Source organism: Prionailurus viverrinus, chromosome B2 (genome assembly GCF_022837055.1).
Source record: "Prionailurus viverrinus isolate Anna chromosome B2, UM_Priviv_1.0, whole genome shotgun sequence".
In the NCBI taxonomy this organism is placed as follows: Eukaryota; Metazoa; Chordata; class Mammalia; order Carnivora; family Felidae; genus Prionailurus; species Prionailurus viverrinus.
Window position 1 is genome coordinate 147363469 of NC_062565.1, and position 16803 is coordinate 147380271.

The window sequence follows — 16803 nt, forward strand, 5'->3', positions numbered from 1 at the left end:
CCCAGAGCCTGACATGGGGCTCGATCTCACAAACTGTGAGATCATGACCTGAACCAAAATCAAGAGCCAGTCGCTTAACCAACTGAGCCACCCAGGAGTCCCTAAAATGATTTCTAATAAAAAACAACAACAACAAGAAGCATGGATTCTCTGAACTTTTGTTTTTTATTCTGATGGGAGATCATGTCTTTCTTTGGTGATACAATTGAATTCTCAGGGAATTACAGTAGAATGTAAAAATCCCAACAAAATGTTTAAAATTTAACTTGAACATTAATTATTATAACATTGGATAATGTACAAAATATATAAAAAGTCACACTTTGTAACAGTAAAAATCATGAATGTAATAGGCCATTTTAGTTAGCAAATAATTTAGGAAGTTTTTAAAACTGGTTTTAGGGGAATTAGATATATTGGCTGCATAATTGTAATTCATGAAAGGAGGCATTTATATAGCTGTTTTTACCTATTGAAATGCCTGCAGAGTATGCCAAAAAAGGTAACAGACTGTTCCAAAAATTACCCTGTTTTTGCTTGACCACCACGTATTACATGCAAGTGTTTGAAGCTGCTGTTTCCTGCTGTGCTCACATTCACATGGATTCAGACTGTCGAAACCCATTCATTCATTCATTCATTCACTGATTTGTGTTTTATTAATGTTTTCATTGACGTTTTTAATTTATTCACATTTTTTAATGTACATGTCAGTCTTACTCTGGGTGGGCCTTTTTTCACAGGTACCCACGGGAAGTGAAAATAATTCAGTATTTTTAAGAGAAAAGGAAAAGTGCCTTACTTAATATACTGTGCTGAGTTAACTGTATCACCTTTATGGTTATGTTTTGCTGATCAAACTATTGTGAAGGGTTATTAGAAAGATCTCACTTTTTATAACTCTGTTTTGTTAGCCACGCTTTAATAAAAGCGTAGAGGAAAAGTCTTGGATTTTATAGGCTTTGGATGATGGAGGCAGTATAATAGGAGACATGTAGACCCTGACTTCACCGAGTTCTTCCAGTGAAGTCAAATTATCTTTGCTTTTCATCCTCCGAGAAGTATGGATATGCGAAATACACTAGCACTTGGGAATTACTAGGACAAGAAGGAACTCTGCTCGTAATACATTAACCGTTTGTTCAGCTCTGTATCGTGCTTTGATCACCGTCAGACGGAGTGTCATCCATTAACCAAGAAATAAGAGGAATGCTGTTGGGAGTGTTCAACAATGCAGATGCTGCTGACCCGTTCATTCCTATGATAATCTCCAGGGTGTGTTTTGGATACCTATCTATTTTTTCAGTTGAAATCAGAAGAAGAATCTTAAGATACTTAAATATACCAAATAATCCTACAAGTTACAAATATTTTACATAGAAACACAGAAAGACTATTAACATTAGGTTGGTTTGATTTACCATTCTGTTCTTAATTCTAAAATTTTCCAAGGCTGAAAGCCACTACAATGAAAAGAATTAAAATATCCCAGGTAATTGGGGGTTGGGCACCTGTATTTTTTAGTCTAGAGGAATCATTAATTGTTATTTCATTCACTTTAGTTAATTAATTTTCTTTTGATTTGGGGGCTTCCTTATTGAGGATTTAGGACATCCTTGATGGTTGGTTATGTTAATATAATGACGGGAAGTGGAACTAAGGGGGATCCCTGTTACCTGGAAAGCCGTCTTTTCAGGAAAGCATAGGAAGGAGTCAGGGATACCATGAGTTACATAGTAAAAGTATTAGGTACTATGAGGTTAGTCACTGTCATGAACATATTTTCTTTTATTTAATCCTTACAACCCTGTAACCTTTACAAGTGAGGACATAAACTTTAAGGAGGAAATTATGATATTGTGTAACCTAGATCAGTCAATTTTAGTATGTACTTTATGTTTGATTTATGTTTATATATATATGTATATATATGTGTATATATAAAAAACAAAAGGCTTTAAAAAAATTTTTTTTAATGTTTATTATTTTTGAGAGACCAGAGAGACAGAGCATGAGCAGGGGAGGGGCGCAAAGAGAGAGGGAGACACAGAATCCGAAGCAGGCTCCAGGCTCTGAGCTGTCAGCACAGAGCCCAATGTGAGGCTCGAACTCACGAACGGTGAGATCATGACCTGAGCCGAAGTTGGACACTTAACTGACTGAGCTGCCCAGGCGCCCCTAGAAGGAAAGGCTTTTTAAAAATATGTTAGAGCGTACTGTGTGATCAGGAGAGAGTGGCAGAGGGGGAGAAAGAGAGAATCTTAATCAGGCTCCAAGCTCCACATGGAGCCCGACCTGGGGTTCAAACCCATGACCTGAGCCACAGTCGAGTTGGGTGCTCTATTGACTGAGCCACCTGGGCACCCCTAATGTGGACCTTTTTTTTTTTTTTTTTTTTTTTTAATGTTTAATGTTCATTCTTTTTTGAGAGAGCAGGGGAAGGGCAGAGGGGGGTTGACAGAGGATCCAGTGGAGGCTCTGTGCTGACAGCAGACAGCCTGATGCAGGGCTCGAACCCATGAACCATGAGATCATGACCTAGGTCAGGTGCCCAGCCAACAGAGCCACCCAGGCACCCCCTGACATGCACTTTATAGCACAGTGAATTTTGGTGTCTGTCACTCATCTCAATTACAAGTGAGTAGTTACTCTGTTAGTCCTTATCTTGTCTCTCTTCCTTGCTAGCCTGTGAGCTCCTTTAGGGCTTGTATGTCCAGTTAGGCACCATAAACCTTCTGTAGTAGGAAAGTGCCTTCCGTTTAGTAGAGAAACTCAAATATTAAGTAAATAAATGAATACATAAATGAGCTGCTCAGGGTAACAGAGATATCTGAAATAAGGTACTGAAGTACCAAGAAGGCTGGCATTTGAGTCTGTGTTCTTTCCTTGCTCTATTATGTTCCCTTTTGCTGTTCTGAAGTAGGTAGCAGGGAGAGACCTTCTTGTTTTGCCTTTCTGTAATCCGTTCTTTTCATTTGTTCTCTATTGTGCAGTGACCAAAAGATGATTTAGGGTTTGAAGCAAACTTAACACTCCAGTTATCTGCTAGTAAATATGAGTACGTGGTAGGTGCTCAGGACCATGGAATGTAAAACAATTATAAATTGTATTCCTTTTTCCTTACCGAGGATCTTGAAGTTCAGTTATGATAGTCTAGCTTCGCAGATATGTATTTCTAAATTAGCAGACAATTGTGTGTGTGTGTGTGTTTTTAATGTTTATGTATTTTTGAGAGAGAGAGTGAGAGAGCGATTGTGAGCAAGCAGGGGAGGGGCAGGGAGAGGGAGACACAGAATCCGACGCAGGCTCTAGACTCCGAGCTGTCAGCATATAGCCTGACATGGGGCTCGAACTCACAAACTGTGGAATCATGACCTGAGCCGAAGTTGGACACTCAACCGACTGAGCCACCCAGGCACCACAGCCAGTTGTGTTTTTGATGCCGTTTATCACTGATGGGTTCACAATTACCTGAAGGAGGCTGTGAATTAATATTGGGGCGGTGTGAATGCTGTAAATATCCACAGTGGCATTAGGCTGGACAGGACATTGCAAAGTAACAACTACGCATAGAGGTGCTATTCATCTTCACCCTCCGGTCCTCAGGGACTGTAACCTAACAAACCACGTGCTGTTGCTCTTTTACGCTTTGGAAACCCTAATTACATGACATTAGGCTGTGATCTTTGGCTTCAAGAAATGAGGCAGGCCGTAGCTGTTTGTGGGTCCTTCAAGATAGTCCTTAACTTTCCTGTGATCGTATGTTACTCATCCAACCCATCTTTTTATTTTGTATATGTGTTTTCATTTAAATTACATTTTTTTCAACGTTGTATTTTTGAGAGAGAGACAGAGCATGAGCGGGAAGGGGCAGAGAGAGAGGGAGACAGAATCCGAAGCAGGCTCCGGGCTCCGAGCTGTCAGCACAGAGCCCGACACGGAGCTGGAACCCACGAACGTTGAGCTCATGACCTGAGTCAGAGTCGGACGGTAAACCGACTGAGCCACCCAGGCGCCCCTCAATTACATGTTCAGTGGTCTAATTTTTAACCACAGAAGTCAGGTAGAATATAGTTTTGATATTGCCTGGCTGATATTTTTCTTGATGGATTTTAAATTGAATTTTTTGGATCTTATTTTCCCTAACCCACATAGAAAAGTACACATGTAGAATGCACAAGAAAACACCATATGGCTTAAGAGCTTAGTAATCATTTAACCAGTATAGTTTATTTACTTGCTACTTTAAGTTTAAATATAGAAATTTAATTCCAGATGTTTTTTAACTACTATTCAAAATATTTTGCCACATGTGTTAGGGAAATGATTTCTAATATACAAGGACAGTAGTGAGTAAAGCGAATGAATAATGGTTTTTAAAAAAATCCGAATTTGAGTTTAGTGATGCTTTAAAGTAAATTTATATTGTGTTCATTATGCTAGGATGTATTATATGTGGAGAAACCAGTAGCACATTTGTATGTGACACATTGTTTTGTTGATGAAATATGCATATATGTAAAATATGTCAAATTCACAAATACTCAGCAAAAACTGATGAAGACGTTATAAAAGAAGTACAAGTTCTTTTACTTGATCTGTTCTTTTACAAGATCTGTGCAGAGTAGGATAGAGAAATGTGCAGCTACTGATTATACACTGAACTCTTAACTTGGGCATTTCTGAATGTATTTGAGTAATACAGAGCATGAGAAAGAACCAAGGCTTCATACTCTGTGTGCCGATTCAGAAGGCTATATATAGTTCAGTATTAAGTAGTTTTATAGAGCCATGAAATTCTTTGCAAGCAAAGTGGGGGAAGTGAATTCTGTTAGAGGGGTTGATGGGAAAATAGTATGGAATTTGAACTCATTTCTTCAATTTCATTAATTTTTTATCCATTCCTTTTAGACTTTTTTTGGTTATATTTTGTGTAGAGCTCGTGGCATAATCACGGTTTGTCCGGAAAACTGTAGTTGTTGTTCTTTATGTGCTGTTTCAAATTCAAACCCTGTATGGAAGATAATTCAATGCTTTGATCAGCTGAGTTCTCCTCCAGTCTGCGACCACAAAAGATTGCAGTTGGATCTTTTTTGAGCTTCTTTCTCATAAAAATTCAATTTAAAATAATTCCATGTTTTTCCTTCGTGTTTAGTATATTTTTATTGACTAAATTAATTAAGTTTTAGTTTATGTTAAGCTGGTACTCTTTTCCCCAAAGTGCTTTCTGATTTTATTTTTCTAAATTATAACCTATAATCCTGTCCGTTTATTTGCTGTTGTTCAGTCAGGTGTTCTCTTATATTCCTGCTTGTACCATTTCCTATAGTCCCCTGTTTGATTTTAGATAGCAGCCTGTTTGAGCTATGGTAACACCAGTTACATAGGTCTTATGAGATGCTAGGTACTCTTCTGTGTGCTCTACAAACACCACACATTTAGAGCTCAGTCCTGTGATGGAAACTCTATACTTAACCTCTGTTATACAGGTGAGGAAGCCATGGTTCAGAATTTTGCCTGAATACAGCTAGTAAGTTCACTATCATAAATGAATATTCAAAAATCAGACTTAACAACCAGTCGTATTCTAAAAAAGATCATCGTTTTAGATGTCTGTGGAATTTACTGCCTAAATTAATTCCCTCAGGAAAAAGTAGCTTCGTTAACGGTGAACCATACGCTGTCGCTCTTACTCTTTCCTTAAAACTATCATACTTGGACCTGGTAATGATCTCTGCTTGAGGCCGCAAGTTACCCTGTGGATGGATTTGTCGGAATGATCATCTTGTTTCTTGTTACTGTTTTCAGTGAAACAATTGTAATCTTTTTTATTTCAGTTTTTAAATATTTAACCTTGCTTACTTAGTATACTGTCAGTTGTAAAGTCTTTAAGGCAGAGTGTATAATATGAAATCACTTTAGCTGAGTGACACTAAGTCAGGGTTCTCTGTCCATTAGTTTATCTCATTTTTAAGTGACTAACAAGTGATCATAGTAATACCTACCTCTAAGGTTTAAAAGGATTGATTAACTATGAGAAATAAAATGCTTAGTACAAGGCCATAGATGTCTTAATGTTTTAACAGTATTAGCTTTGACTTCATTTTTGTGTCTTATGCTGTGCTCTAGTAAAAATTGAACAGCTGTGTGGCATTTACTATGATTGCTAGGGAGTATGAAGGTGAGTTTGATTCTAAACTTCTTGAAGTTTTTTAGGTAGTAATACATATCAGACTTAGTATGACAGAAGACAAAATGATACGATGGCAACACAGGAAACATCCTGAGAGGACCTGGGGAAAATTTCATTAAAAGATGAATTTTGTAATTAGGATTTGGATGATTTGGAAAAGAAAATGAGTAGAAATGTGAAGTCTTTTTTTTTCCCTTTGTGCTATGAGCAAGTAAATATTCCAATTTAAATTTGTTTTTAATCTGTATTGATTTTTGAAAGAGAGCGAGCATGAGTGGGGCAGGGACACAGACACAGACAGGAGACACAGAATCCAAAGCAGGGCCCAGGCTCTGAGCTGCCAGTACAGAGCCCAGCGTGGGGCTCGAACCCACAAACTGTGAGATCATGGCCCGAGCCGAAGTCAGATGTTTGACTGAGCCACCTAGGCGCCCTATAAATATTCCAATTTAATATTTTAAAACCGTCACACTGAAGTTTTTTTGTTTTTTGGGTATTTTTTTTTTTAAATGTTTGTTTGTTTTTTAGAGACAGAGTGGAAGCAGGGGAGGGACAGAGAGAGAAGGAGACACAGAATCCCAAGCAAGCTCCAGGCTCTGAGCTGCCAGGACAAAAGCCTGATGCTGGGCTCGATCTCACAAACCCATGAGATCATGGCCTGAGCTGAAGTCAGATGCCTAACCAACTGAGTCACCCAGGTGCCTCTTAAAACATCACATTTTAAAACAAATGACTGTTTTTCTATACCTTTCATAATTTCATGTGTGCTAGATGGTGAAGAGAATAGGACACAGTACACAAAATTTCACATTTGAACAGCAAAAGAATTCTAATAATGCTATGGGGAAGTGTTTCGTGCTTCCATGGGCAATAAATAACTGCTTTTATGTGAGTGATCATGAGCAGCAGAAACTTAGCCACAAGTTTCCAAAAGGATTCCCTAACAGTTCTTTATTTCTATTCTCACTTTCTGTTTTTGTTTACCATTAGCTGGCCATTTATCTTCAAATTTGCTGGGAAATGAAATTAAAATCACCTGATCATTTTTGATTGTTATGGGAAAGTCTTTACGCAGATTTTGCTCAGTCTCTTCAGCCTTACCTATGGCGTCATTAAGATCATATTCAGCTTCCCAAATGGTCACGTCCGAAATGATTTCCACAAAGTAAAGCAGCTCTAGATCTAGAGGAATTGTACGGATTGTGGTCATCATTAGAAGAAACCAGTATTATTTCGACGTAGTTTGGCCCTGACTGGTGATACTTTAGTTTGGAAATGCAGTCATTACACTTAAATTAGTGGAATTACTATATAAAAATTAGAAGGAGGGGGCGCCTGGGTGGCTCAGTCGGTTGAGCGTCCGACTTTGGCCCAGGTCATGATCTCGCGGTCCGTGAGTTCGAGCCCCACATTGGGCTCTGTGCTGACAGCTCAGAGCCTGGAGCCCATTTCGGATTCTGTGTCTCCCTCTCTCTCTGACCCTCCCCCATTCATGCTCTGTCTCAAAGATAAATAAACGTTAAATTTTTTTTTTTTTAAGTAGAAAAAAAAATTAGAAGGAGGACATACCTGACAGGCATTTAGTATTGTTTGTAGGCAGTTGATGTTTCTTGTGAAAGAAAAGTATTGAGGATAGTCCTTTTGTTCTTAAGTTGGAAAATATTTGACATAAGACAAAAGTTCTTCAAATTTAATAAATTGCTGCATTGTGCTTAATTTAATAAGCATCTGTTGAATGCCTGCTTCCTTGAGAACTTACTGGGAGTCTGCAACAGACTGAATATATGCATATTCTGATCTTCGTATATTATTAGAAAATAATTTGCTGTGAAAAATGATTGTTGCAGGGCTCAAGTTCAAGTTAAAAGTTAGAGTCAGTGAGCAGTTAAATTATGTGAAATCTGCTTTGTGTCCAGTCTCTCAATGAACTTTTCTTAAGCTAATTTTAGATTGTGTGTACAGCTGGAGATGGTTATATGTCTCAGCTTTATTACTTGGCTAAAAATACATATATTCATAAGTGTGTTATTGAAACCTTGGTTTGCTTAAATATGTAACACTTTTGAATTCCTTTCTTGGAAGTTTTGGCACATGAACTTTCACATTAAGAGCACAGTAGGGGGAGAAGTCTTGTGCTCATTTGCCTGACTACAGAGGTGTAATTAAAAGAGTTTATCAGCAGGGGTTGAGACAATCAGTGTGGTCTGATGTTTCATGTTATAGAGTTACTTTTTTGTGCAGATAGATAGATACTGCAATTAGAACATAATTTTAAACTTCCCAGGGCACTGACTCATCAGGGTTTTGGTTTTAACCTCAAACCAGTCAAAAGCAAATTAGTTCTTAAATTTTGAGGATTTTAAAAATATTTTTATGTCCCTGAATATAGTAGCTACAAAAATGAAGTGGATGATTATAATTGAAGAGTAATGGTTAGAACTTACTTCAGGACGATGATTTGATTAGCCCTAACTTAGTAATAATGTTGGTTGTATTTATTATGCATTAAGACCAAATTTTAGTTTTGATTCTCACCTATGGAAAACTTTAGTAACTGAAGGAATTCTGTGTGTAAGTGGCCACAGGCTGAGCATTTTTGTTTATATTTGTGTCCTTGAAATTTGATAGACAATTCTCTGATCTAGAAAAAAGTCATCTTGTAGATGTAAGAGATCTGTTTCACTGTGCTTCTCTGCCAGTTGTTGGTACGGTTCTTGATGTAACTGATTCGGGAATTCATTTATGGAGAAAGAGCCCTGGACTTGGAATTCAGACATAGGACCAACACCAAAGAAGCAAAAGCCACATTTACCAGATAATTTCGCTGTGTTTCCTTATCTGCATCCAGAGGCCCTCCTAGCTCTGAATGCTATGGAAACAAAATGGGCTTAAAATATCATACGAAAATTTTGAAAGGTAAAATGGTAAAATAGAAAAAGTTATCAAGATTCAAGTTCTCAGTGTTCTGTTTCTGGCTTTTTCACTGATTTATGCTATTTTGGGGCAATTTGCTTAAGGCTCTCGTGCAGGTGATATCGTATGCTAGGAATTAGTGTTGCCAGTGCAGGCTCTGAAAGTCATTCTGCCTGGTAGAACACTTACTGTCTAAGTGACTTGGGCCAGCCTCATGTGTCTCAGCCTGTAGGGACATGATAGTACCACGATAGTAACAGTAATAGTGCTGCACTCACAGGGCTGTTAGGAGGATTGAGCGAGGTGGTGTGTTTGTAATGCTGAGCACAGTACTTGGCAAGCAGTAAGTGTTTGATGAAAGTTTAGTTACTGTCGTATCATCACCCCCATCATTAGTTTCATTTCTGAATTTCTTCTTCATCACCTGAGACTGAAAGTTACTTTGAAATTTGTTATTTCTTTAGAGTATACTTATCAAGAATGGAGACCATAGTGAAGTACTGTTTGTAGTTATACCTACCTACTCTATAATCAGATATGAATGACATTATAAACTTGCTTTATATGCTACTCAATTTTAATTTACTGTATAAATAAAGCTGTTCCACTTCTTTGAATGCTGTCTTGTCATTTCCATCTCTTAAAAGAGTCAAGGTCCATGGTTTTGAACTTTGAACATATGTATATACATAGCAATTATTTATATGTAATTTATCTTTGCTCTTACTTTGTTATGTTAAGATATAACTTCAGTCCTGCAGTTTGAAAAAAAAAAAAATTGACCCATCTATTACTGCATTCTTCTGATACAATGAAATAAGGTAGTATGGAGGTGATAAAGGAAAAACACCGTCTTTGGATATGAATAGCAGACCTCATGAGCGTTATTGTAAAAAATCTGGGAAAGTTGACTAGAGAGGAGAACAAGAATAAAAGGTTAAAGATGATCAAATACAACTGGGAACTTAAATATGAGGTCAAAAAGAAGCAGACCCAGAAACCAAGATATATGGAGACTTATTTAGACAGAAACAAAAAAAATGAAACCAGCAAGGCAATGTGGGGAAAGTTTCAGTATACTAATGTATTTATTTTTTATTTTTTAAAATTTACATCCAAATTAGTTAGCATATAGTGCAACAATGATTTGAGGAGTAGATTCCTTGATGCCCCCTTACCCATTGAGCCCATCCCCCCTCCCACAGCCCCTCCAGCAACCCTCAGTTTGTTTTCCAGATTTAAGAGTCTCTTATGTTTTGTCCCCCTCCCTGTTTTTATATTATTTTTGCTTCCCTCTCCTTATGTTCATCTGTTTTGTCTCTTAAAGTCCTCATATGAGTGAAGTCATATGTTATTTGTCTTTCTCTGACTAATTTCACTTAGCATAATACCTTCCAGTTCCATCCACATAGTTGCAGATGGCAAGATTTCATTCTTTTTGATATACTCCATTGTATAGATATACCACACCTTCTTTATCCATTCATCCATCGATGGACATTTGGGCTCTTTCCATACTTTGGCTGTTGTCGATAGTGCTGCTATAAACATGGGGGTGCATGTGTCCCTTTGAAACAGCCCACCCGTATCCCATGGATAAATGCCTAGTAGTGCCATTTCTGGGTCGTAGGGTAGTTCTGTTTTTAGTTTTTTGAGGAACCTCCATCCTGTTTTCCAGAGTGGCTGCACCAGCTTGCATTCCCATATTAATGTATTTCAATGACGTTCCTCAATAATAAGAGCTCAGTTCACTGGAGTAAATATTTGTTAAAGGCCAGATAGATATGTCTAAAGTCAGTTATGTACATATTGTCAAGAATATAAAAAACAATGAGCGATGGTTCTGGTAATCAATTAGGGTTGAACTTTCTAAAAGCTAGAATAAGACAATACACAGGTTAACTATAAGTTGCAGTAAAGTTATAGGTATTAGAGTCCATGTTTGTGGATAGGTCAATTTATTTACCACATGGAATGACTATAAACAAGAAATGGCACCTGAAATTAGTGTGGATTGAATGGGTATATGTATAGTTGGTCCTTGTCCTCAAGTTGTAAAAATCCACACATCTTGAGAAAACTCATTAAGGATCAATAACAGCTGCGACATAATTGTAGACCAGTTTAGAGAAGGGAGATAATGAGCTCCAGTTCAGACACGTTGAGTTGAAACTTGAGAGTGCATGGACTTCCACATGTCGAGATGGCAGTTAAATTTGAAGGCCTAGGGATCAGCAGGGATGATTGTGGTGGAATGTAAATTTGGGACTATGTCAGTGAAAAAGAAAAACCGTGTTCCTCTGTGTTGCTGAACATTTGGTGACACATAATATGAAATGACATTGCCTTGGGTAATTATAAAGCAGGCATTATAATAATTAGTAACAATGAGCTAATTTTTCCACATCTTATTTCTCCTGTTTACTCTTGAAATACTGTCTGAAATGTAACTGTAGAAAGACTTCATGTCTTGACCATAGTTTCTAAGAGATACACCATTTTGGATGTATATCCATTTTGCCATCCCTCCTCTGTGCTTCATTTCAGCCTTTTATTTGTCCTAAATTATTTATTGAAGTGAGAAATTTAGGGAGTAATTTGTTTTTTAAGTTTATATTGGGAGAGACAGAGAGAGATGGGTGGATTCCTGAGCAAGCTCCATGCTGTCAGTGTGCAGCCTGATGCAGGGCCTGATCTCACCAACCATGAGATTGTGACCTGAGCCAAGATCAAGAGTCCGATGCTTAACTGACTGAGCTACCCAGATGACCCAGGAGTAGATTCTTAGGTATTGGGTACAGAGTATGTACCCTAATTCTACTGTAATTTCTTATTTGTTTTTTTATGACTGAAAGAGAACCTTTATGAATAGGCTTTATTGACTTCTATAGTATTTGCCAATTCCAGATTGCCTTTATTATCCATTTCAAAAACAGAAAAAGGACAGAGGGAGAAATTATATTTGTATTAAATAATTACTAGGCGTAAAACTCACTTTTGAAGGAATTTGCCTAACTCTGCCTGAGTTTACAGTGTATTGTGATTGGATAAATGTATTGTGATCACTCTACTGGGTAGAGTGATCTTAAAACCTTTTTTTAAGAATCAAGTTTGGTAACGTTCATGGATTAAAAGTATGTAATTCTGTGAAGTGTGAAGTTGAAAGCTGCCCCCCTCCTTCCCACTGAGATTCTTTGATATTTATTCCTTATTCTACCTTGTGGCTTACCTTGCCAACAGTGGATTTTTTTAGTTTTCATCTCTTTACATTGTAAGAACTCAGTGGGCCCTTTTCATTCGGAAGCTCTTACCCTTCAGTTTTATTTTAAAAGTATGTATTATGTTGGTGATTTTTCTCCCTTCTTCCCTTTTCTTTTTTCTTGGTGAGATGTCTGTCATTTAGTTTCTAGACCTCTTGGACTAGCCTTCTAATTTTTATACTGTTCTTTACCATTTTCCATCTTTGTCTTTACTGCTACCTGGAGGGAGAGTTTTTCAATTCTTATCTTCCAATCTCTTGATCAGGTTTTTCATTTTTACTATTATACTTTAGTTTTTCAAGTTCTGCTCTATCTTTGGAATTATTTCAACAGTATCCTTGACCTGTTTCAGGGACACAGTGTGTTTTCTTAACTCTCTGCAGAAGTTAGCTTCTTTCCTAACTTTTTGGCCAGTGGCTGCTCTTCGGTTGTTTTCTAGTTGTTTGTTGGGCCGGTCAGGCTCCTGGAGACGGGCCTTCCATCCCCTCCCCTGGCGAGGGCGGCACAGCTCAGCCTTCAGTGCGGAAGCATCCCACTAACTGCCCCTCAAAACTCAGTTCTGTAAGGAGGAACATTTCTAGGTTTTTGCTGGGAATTGAGGAGTGCCGGCTCTTTGGGGAGAGGGGATGTGCAGGATGGGCTGCTCCTTCGCGAGAATTCCCTGGTCTTCCGGTTCGTAGCTCCACCTTCAGCCCTCCTACTATTGCTGCCATTTCCTCAGCTTTTTGTGGGGGAGAAGGAGGGTGGGTGGAAGGATCTAGGATTTGCTAAATCCCTGACTGCTTATCCATATGCTTTGTGGTTTCTAAATTGTTTCCTTTCCCATTTTCTTCTTCCTTACGACTTGTGTACATTTTAAACTCTACGGTATTCTAGAATTTTAGGAGGGAGTGAAAGTATATGCTTATAATAATTCCACCACCTTTATCTTTGTCTATAAATTTTTGTTCTTTCGGGTGTTTGTTTGTTTATTTTTTTGAGTGTTTTTAAAACTGTAAGTAAAACTTTATTTTGAAGCCTACGTTAGGGTAGATGTAACTTTCTTTTGTTTTTCAGTTTTTAACTGGCACTTAAGTTGTTGAATTAATTAAGAGTATACATTTACCATGGTGTTTTTACACTTTAAAATTTTATTCCTTTGGTAAAGCACGATGCCACATTATACTTTAACTTTATTCTCTCTTCCTATCGTGCAAATAATATCTCTTCCTTTTCAAATCCTTCGGCTTTTTGTCTTTTCGTGTAGAAAAGTTTCTGTGGTAAGTCACGATTTTAGTTTCTGTACTTAGGCCTTTCTAAATATTTTGGATTATATATATATGTTCCTCAGTTTTCCTTGTATTAATATCTGTATGCATTAGTGTCTTACATACGTGAGCGCACACGCATGTACACGCACATTAGCTTTTAGTGTCTATGCCTACTAATTATAACAGTTCTAGGTTGGTTTTGATTGTTGTTGTTGTTTTTCTCATGGATGTTGTATTTTCCTGCTTCTTTCCATGTCTTTTAATTTGTGATTAGATGCTAGATGTAGTATGACTTTTACCTTTTTGGGTGGATATTTCCTATTCCTGTAAATATTCTTGGGCTTTGCTCTGGGACACAGTTGAGTTAGTTGGAAACACTTTTCATCCTTTTAGGTCTTGCTTTTAAGATTTATTTGGACAGTCCTGGGACAGTGCTCAGACCAGCTCTCGTTACTTCCCACTACTGAGGCAAGACCTTCTGTATACTTCACCCGGTGTCTGTGACTCGTGAAGTCTCTTATCTCAGTCTGGCTCATTGAGAACCCACCACTTTTACCTTGAACCCTACCCTTTGGCAGGTTCTTTCTCCAGCCACCAGTATTTCCTCTCCCAGACACGGCACCGATCAGTGTTCAGCCGAGCATTTGAGCAGACCTTATACACACCTCCAGGATTCTTTCAGTGCAGCCCTTCCTAGGACTCTTCTCTGTGACCTCTGGCTGTGTTGGCCTCCCTGGAATCTTCACGTAGTCTCCTCAACCCAGAGAGGCAGGCTGGCACCCTTCCCGGGGCTGTAGTCTGGAAACTCCCAAGCCAGAGAGCTGGGGTAATCCTGGCGTTTACTTAATTGATTTGCCATTTCTCAGCCCCACTGGCTTTACTGCCTGTGACCTTCAGAGGCTTGAGAACTGTCATTTCTTGGGTTTTACCTGTTGTATTGGCTGTTTCAGCCAAGAGAGTGAATCTTGTCTGTGTTATTTTTATCTTGGTAGAAGTACTGTTTTATCTTGGAAACAGAGGTCCCTTGTTCGTGTGACTATTGACACACTTTTTTAGGTTCATCAGAAAATACAAGTAACTATCAAAAAATTACTAAACATAAAAAATTACAAATTTTGTTGAAAAAGTATTGTCAACATTTTTCAACATAAAAGTTAAGTCTTTTTCTTGCTACAGTAGAGTTACGTGTATGTGCATTTTATGTTCTTTGGCATGCAGAGAGCCCTGAGGTTCTCAATTTTTTCTCGTCGTTTCATGGTGTCTGTCCCCTAGGCAAAAAGAAATGCTTAATAGGTTATTTTTATTAAATAATTCCTTCCAAACAATTAGTATTTATACCAGTACACACTGAAAAAAACTAAATTTTATTCATAAATTTAAATTTTAATTCACATCATTTATTAATGGGATCCCTAATTTTCTTAGGCACCAATCAGATTTGGCAAACATTAGGATGCATTTTCATACTAATGATATTAATAGAAAGTACAGGCAGAAACGTATTCTTGACTGTTAGAATTTATTTCTGTCCTTACTGGTTAAGGTCCATATTTTTTCCCTAGCATGACCTTTGCAAACATGTAAGTAGAGAGCTTTTTTATGTTAGTTTTATTAATTTTTGCCAGCTTTTTTTTTCCTTTGATTGAAATCTCACAATTTAGTAAATAGAGACCTTTAAGAGGAAAGTACAACAGCAGTATGTATTCTCTGTTGTTTATGTAGCGTGCCTTGCACTGAGCCAGGTACATTTATATGTACCACTTTTATATTTATTTTTAATTTGATACTGTTTTTGATGCTTTTACAAATTTTGAATTAAAATTATTTTTAAAAGTATTATCCCTGAAACTTAAAACAAGAAGTCATTCTGAAATTATTATATCTTTGGTGAAAGGGAAACATGGCCAACCCTACTTCTAAACCTCCCTGTAGCTCCACTAGGTTTCCAACCTGGGTAGCCCTCACTAAGTGATTTAAAGGCAGTCAGGGAAATAAAACATTGATGTTTTCTATGAGACTAGCATTTGTGAGTTGATACAGATAGTGACCTTATGGTTGACTTGTTAAAGCAAGGCTGATGGAACTCTAGTTACATGTATTCCTTATAATGATTATAAGTGAAAATGTTTCCATTTCTCTTACACAGTAACGTTTCTTTGCAAAATGCTGTCCTAATCTTGAAGTCAGCCAATGTTACTAACAGTAGTTGTAAAGAAATGGAAAGATCACTGAACTTGAGAATGAAAATGTTGATTCAGTTCCTAAATTGGCATGTTATTAGCTATGGGACCTTGATAACCGACTTGCTTAAGCTAACCTTTATAACTTATTTACCCATAAGTAAAAGACAGAAGAAATAATATGCTTTCCATGGTTACCTAAGGATGACTCCATAATCGGTTCTTAGTACATAAGAGCCTTGCAGGGGTTGTGACTCTGCCTTGCTTACTTTGTAGCCTCAGTTTGGCATCTGGTTCCATGCTTGGTACGTGTAGATGCTCCACAAATACTTGTTGAATTAACTGTCATTTGACCCAGTAGTTTCACGAAAACCCAGTCTTTTTGCAAGGAGAATAATTCAGAAGGTTTATAATGGCATCATAGCAAAATGATGCAAACATAGCTTAAGTAATTGGCACCAGGTTAGTATTGTGAAAGATACACTCTCTCTGAAAAGAAAAATTTGTAACCGTGTGCTTTGTAAATTTTTCAGGAGGAGCAGAATAGAGGCAAGCCTAATTGGGAGCATCTCAATGAAGACTTACACGTCTTGATCACTGTGGAAGATGCTCAGAACAGAGCAGAGATCAAACTGAAGAGAGCCGTTGAGGAAGTGAAGAAATTACTGGTACCTGCAGTAAGTAATAATTTCCAAATCTTAGATTTGGGCCCCAACCCCTTTTTCTGTTTAATTGTTTTCATTACTGTAGTGATTGTGTTAATAAAGAATAGGTTATCTATTTTTTAGAAATCTCATGTAGCCTCGCAACATAAAAAATAATTTATAACTCACTCTAGTATAGTAAGCAAGCATAGACGTTGCTCAAATCCTTAAATGGGAAAGCCTGTTTATTTGGGGGGAAGGATTTGTTGTGAGGGGAGCAAACTCCATTAGTTGTGTACTTTTCAAAGGTATTATTATCTTTGCATCACTCTATTATCAGGTAAGAAAGTAGGTACATTATCA

At 37.6% G+C, this 16803-nt stretch overlaps 1 protein-coding gene across 6 annotated transcripts in view; it reads left to right on the plus strand.

The window, feature by feature from the left end:
• The window catches only part of QKI (QKI, KH domain containing RNA binding), a 155231-nt gene that overhangs the window by 96074 nt on the left and 42354 nt on the right, over window positions 1-16803 (plus strand). For all 6 annotated transcript variants that reach the window (XR_007152048.1, XR_007152049.1, XR_007152047.1 and 3 more), the window contains exon 4: window positions 16330-16473. Coding sequence is in view for 3 of the 6 variants with exons in the window: in XM_047857932.1 (XP_047713888.1) it covers window positions 16330-16473 (144 nt within the window). In the remaining 3 variants the exon portion in view is untranslated. The remainder of the gene's footprint in view (window positions 1-16329; window positions 16474-16803) is intronic.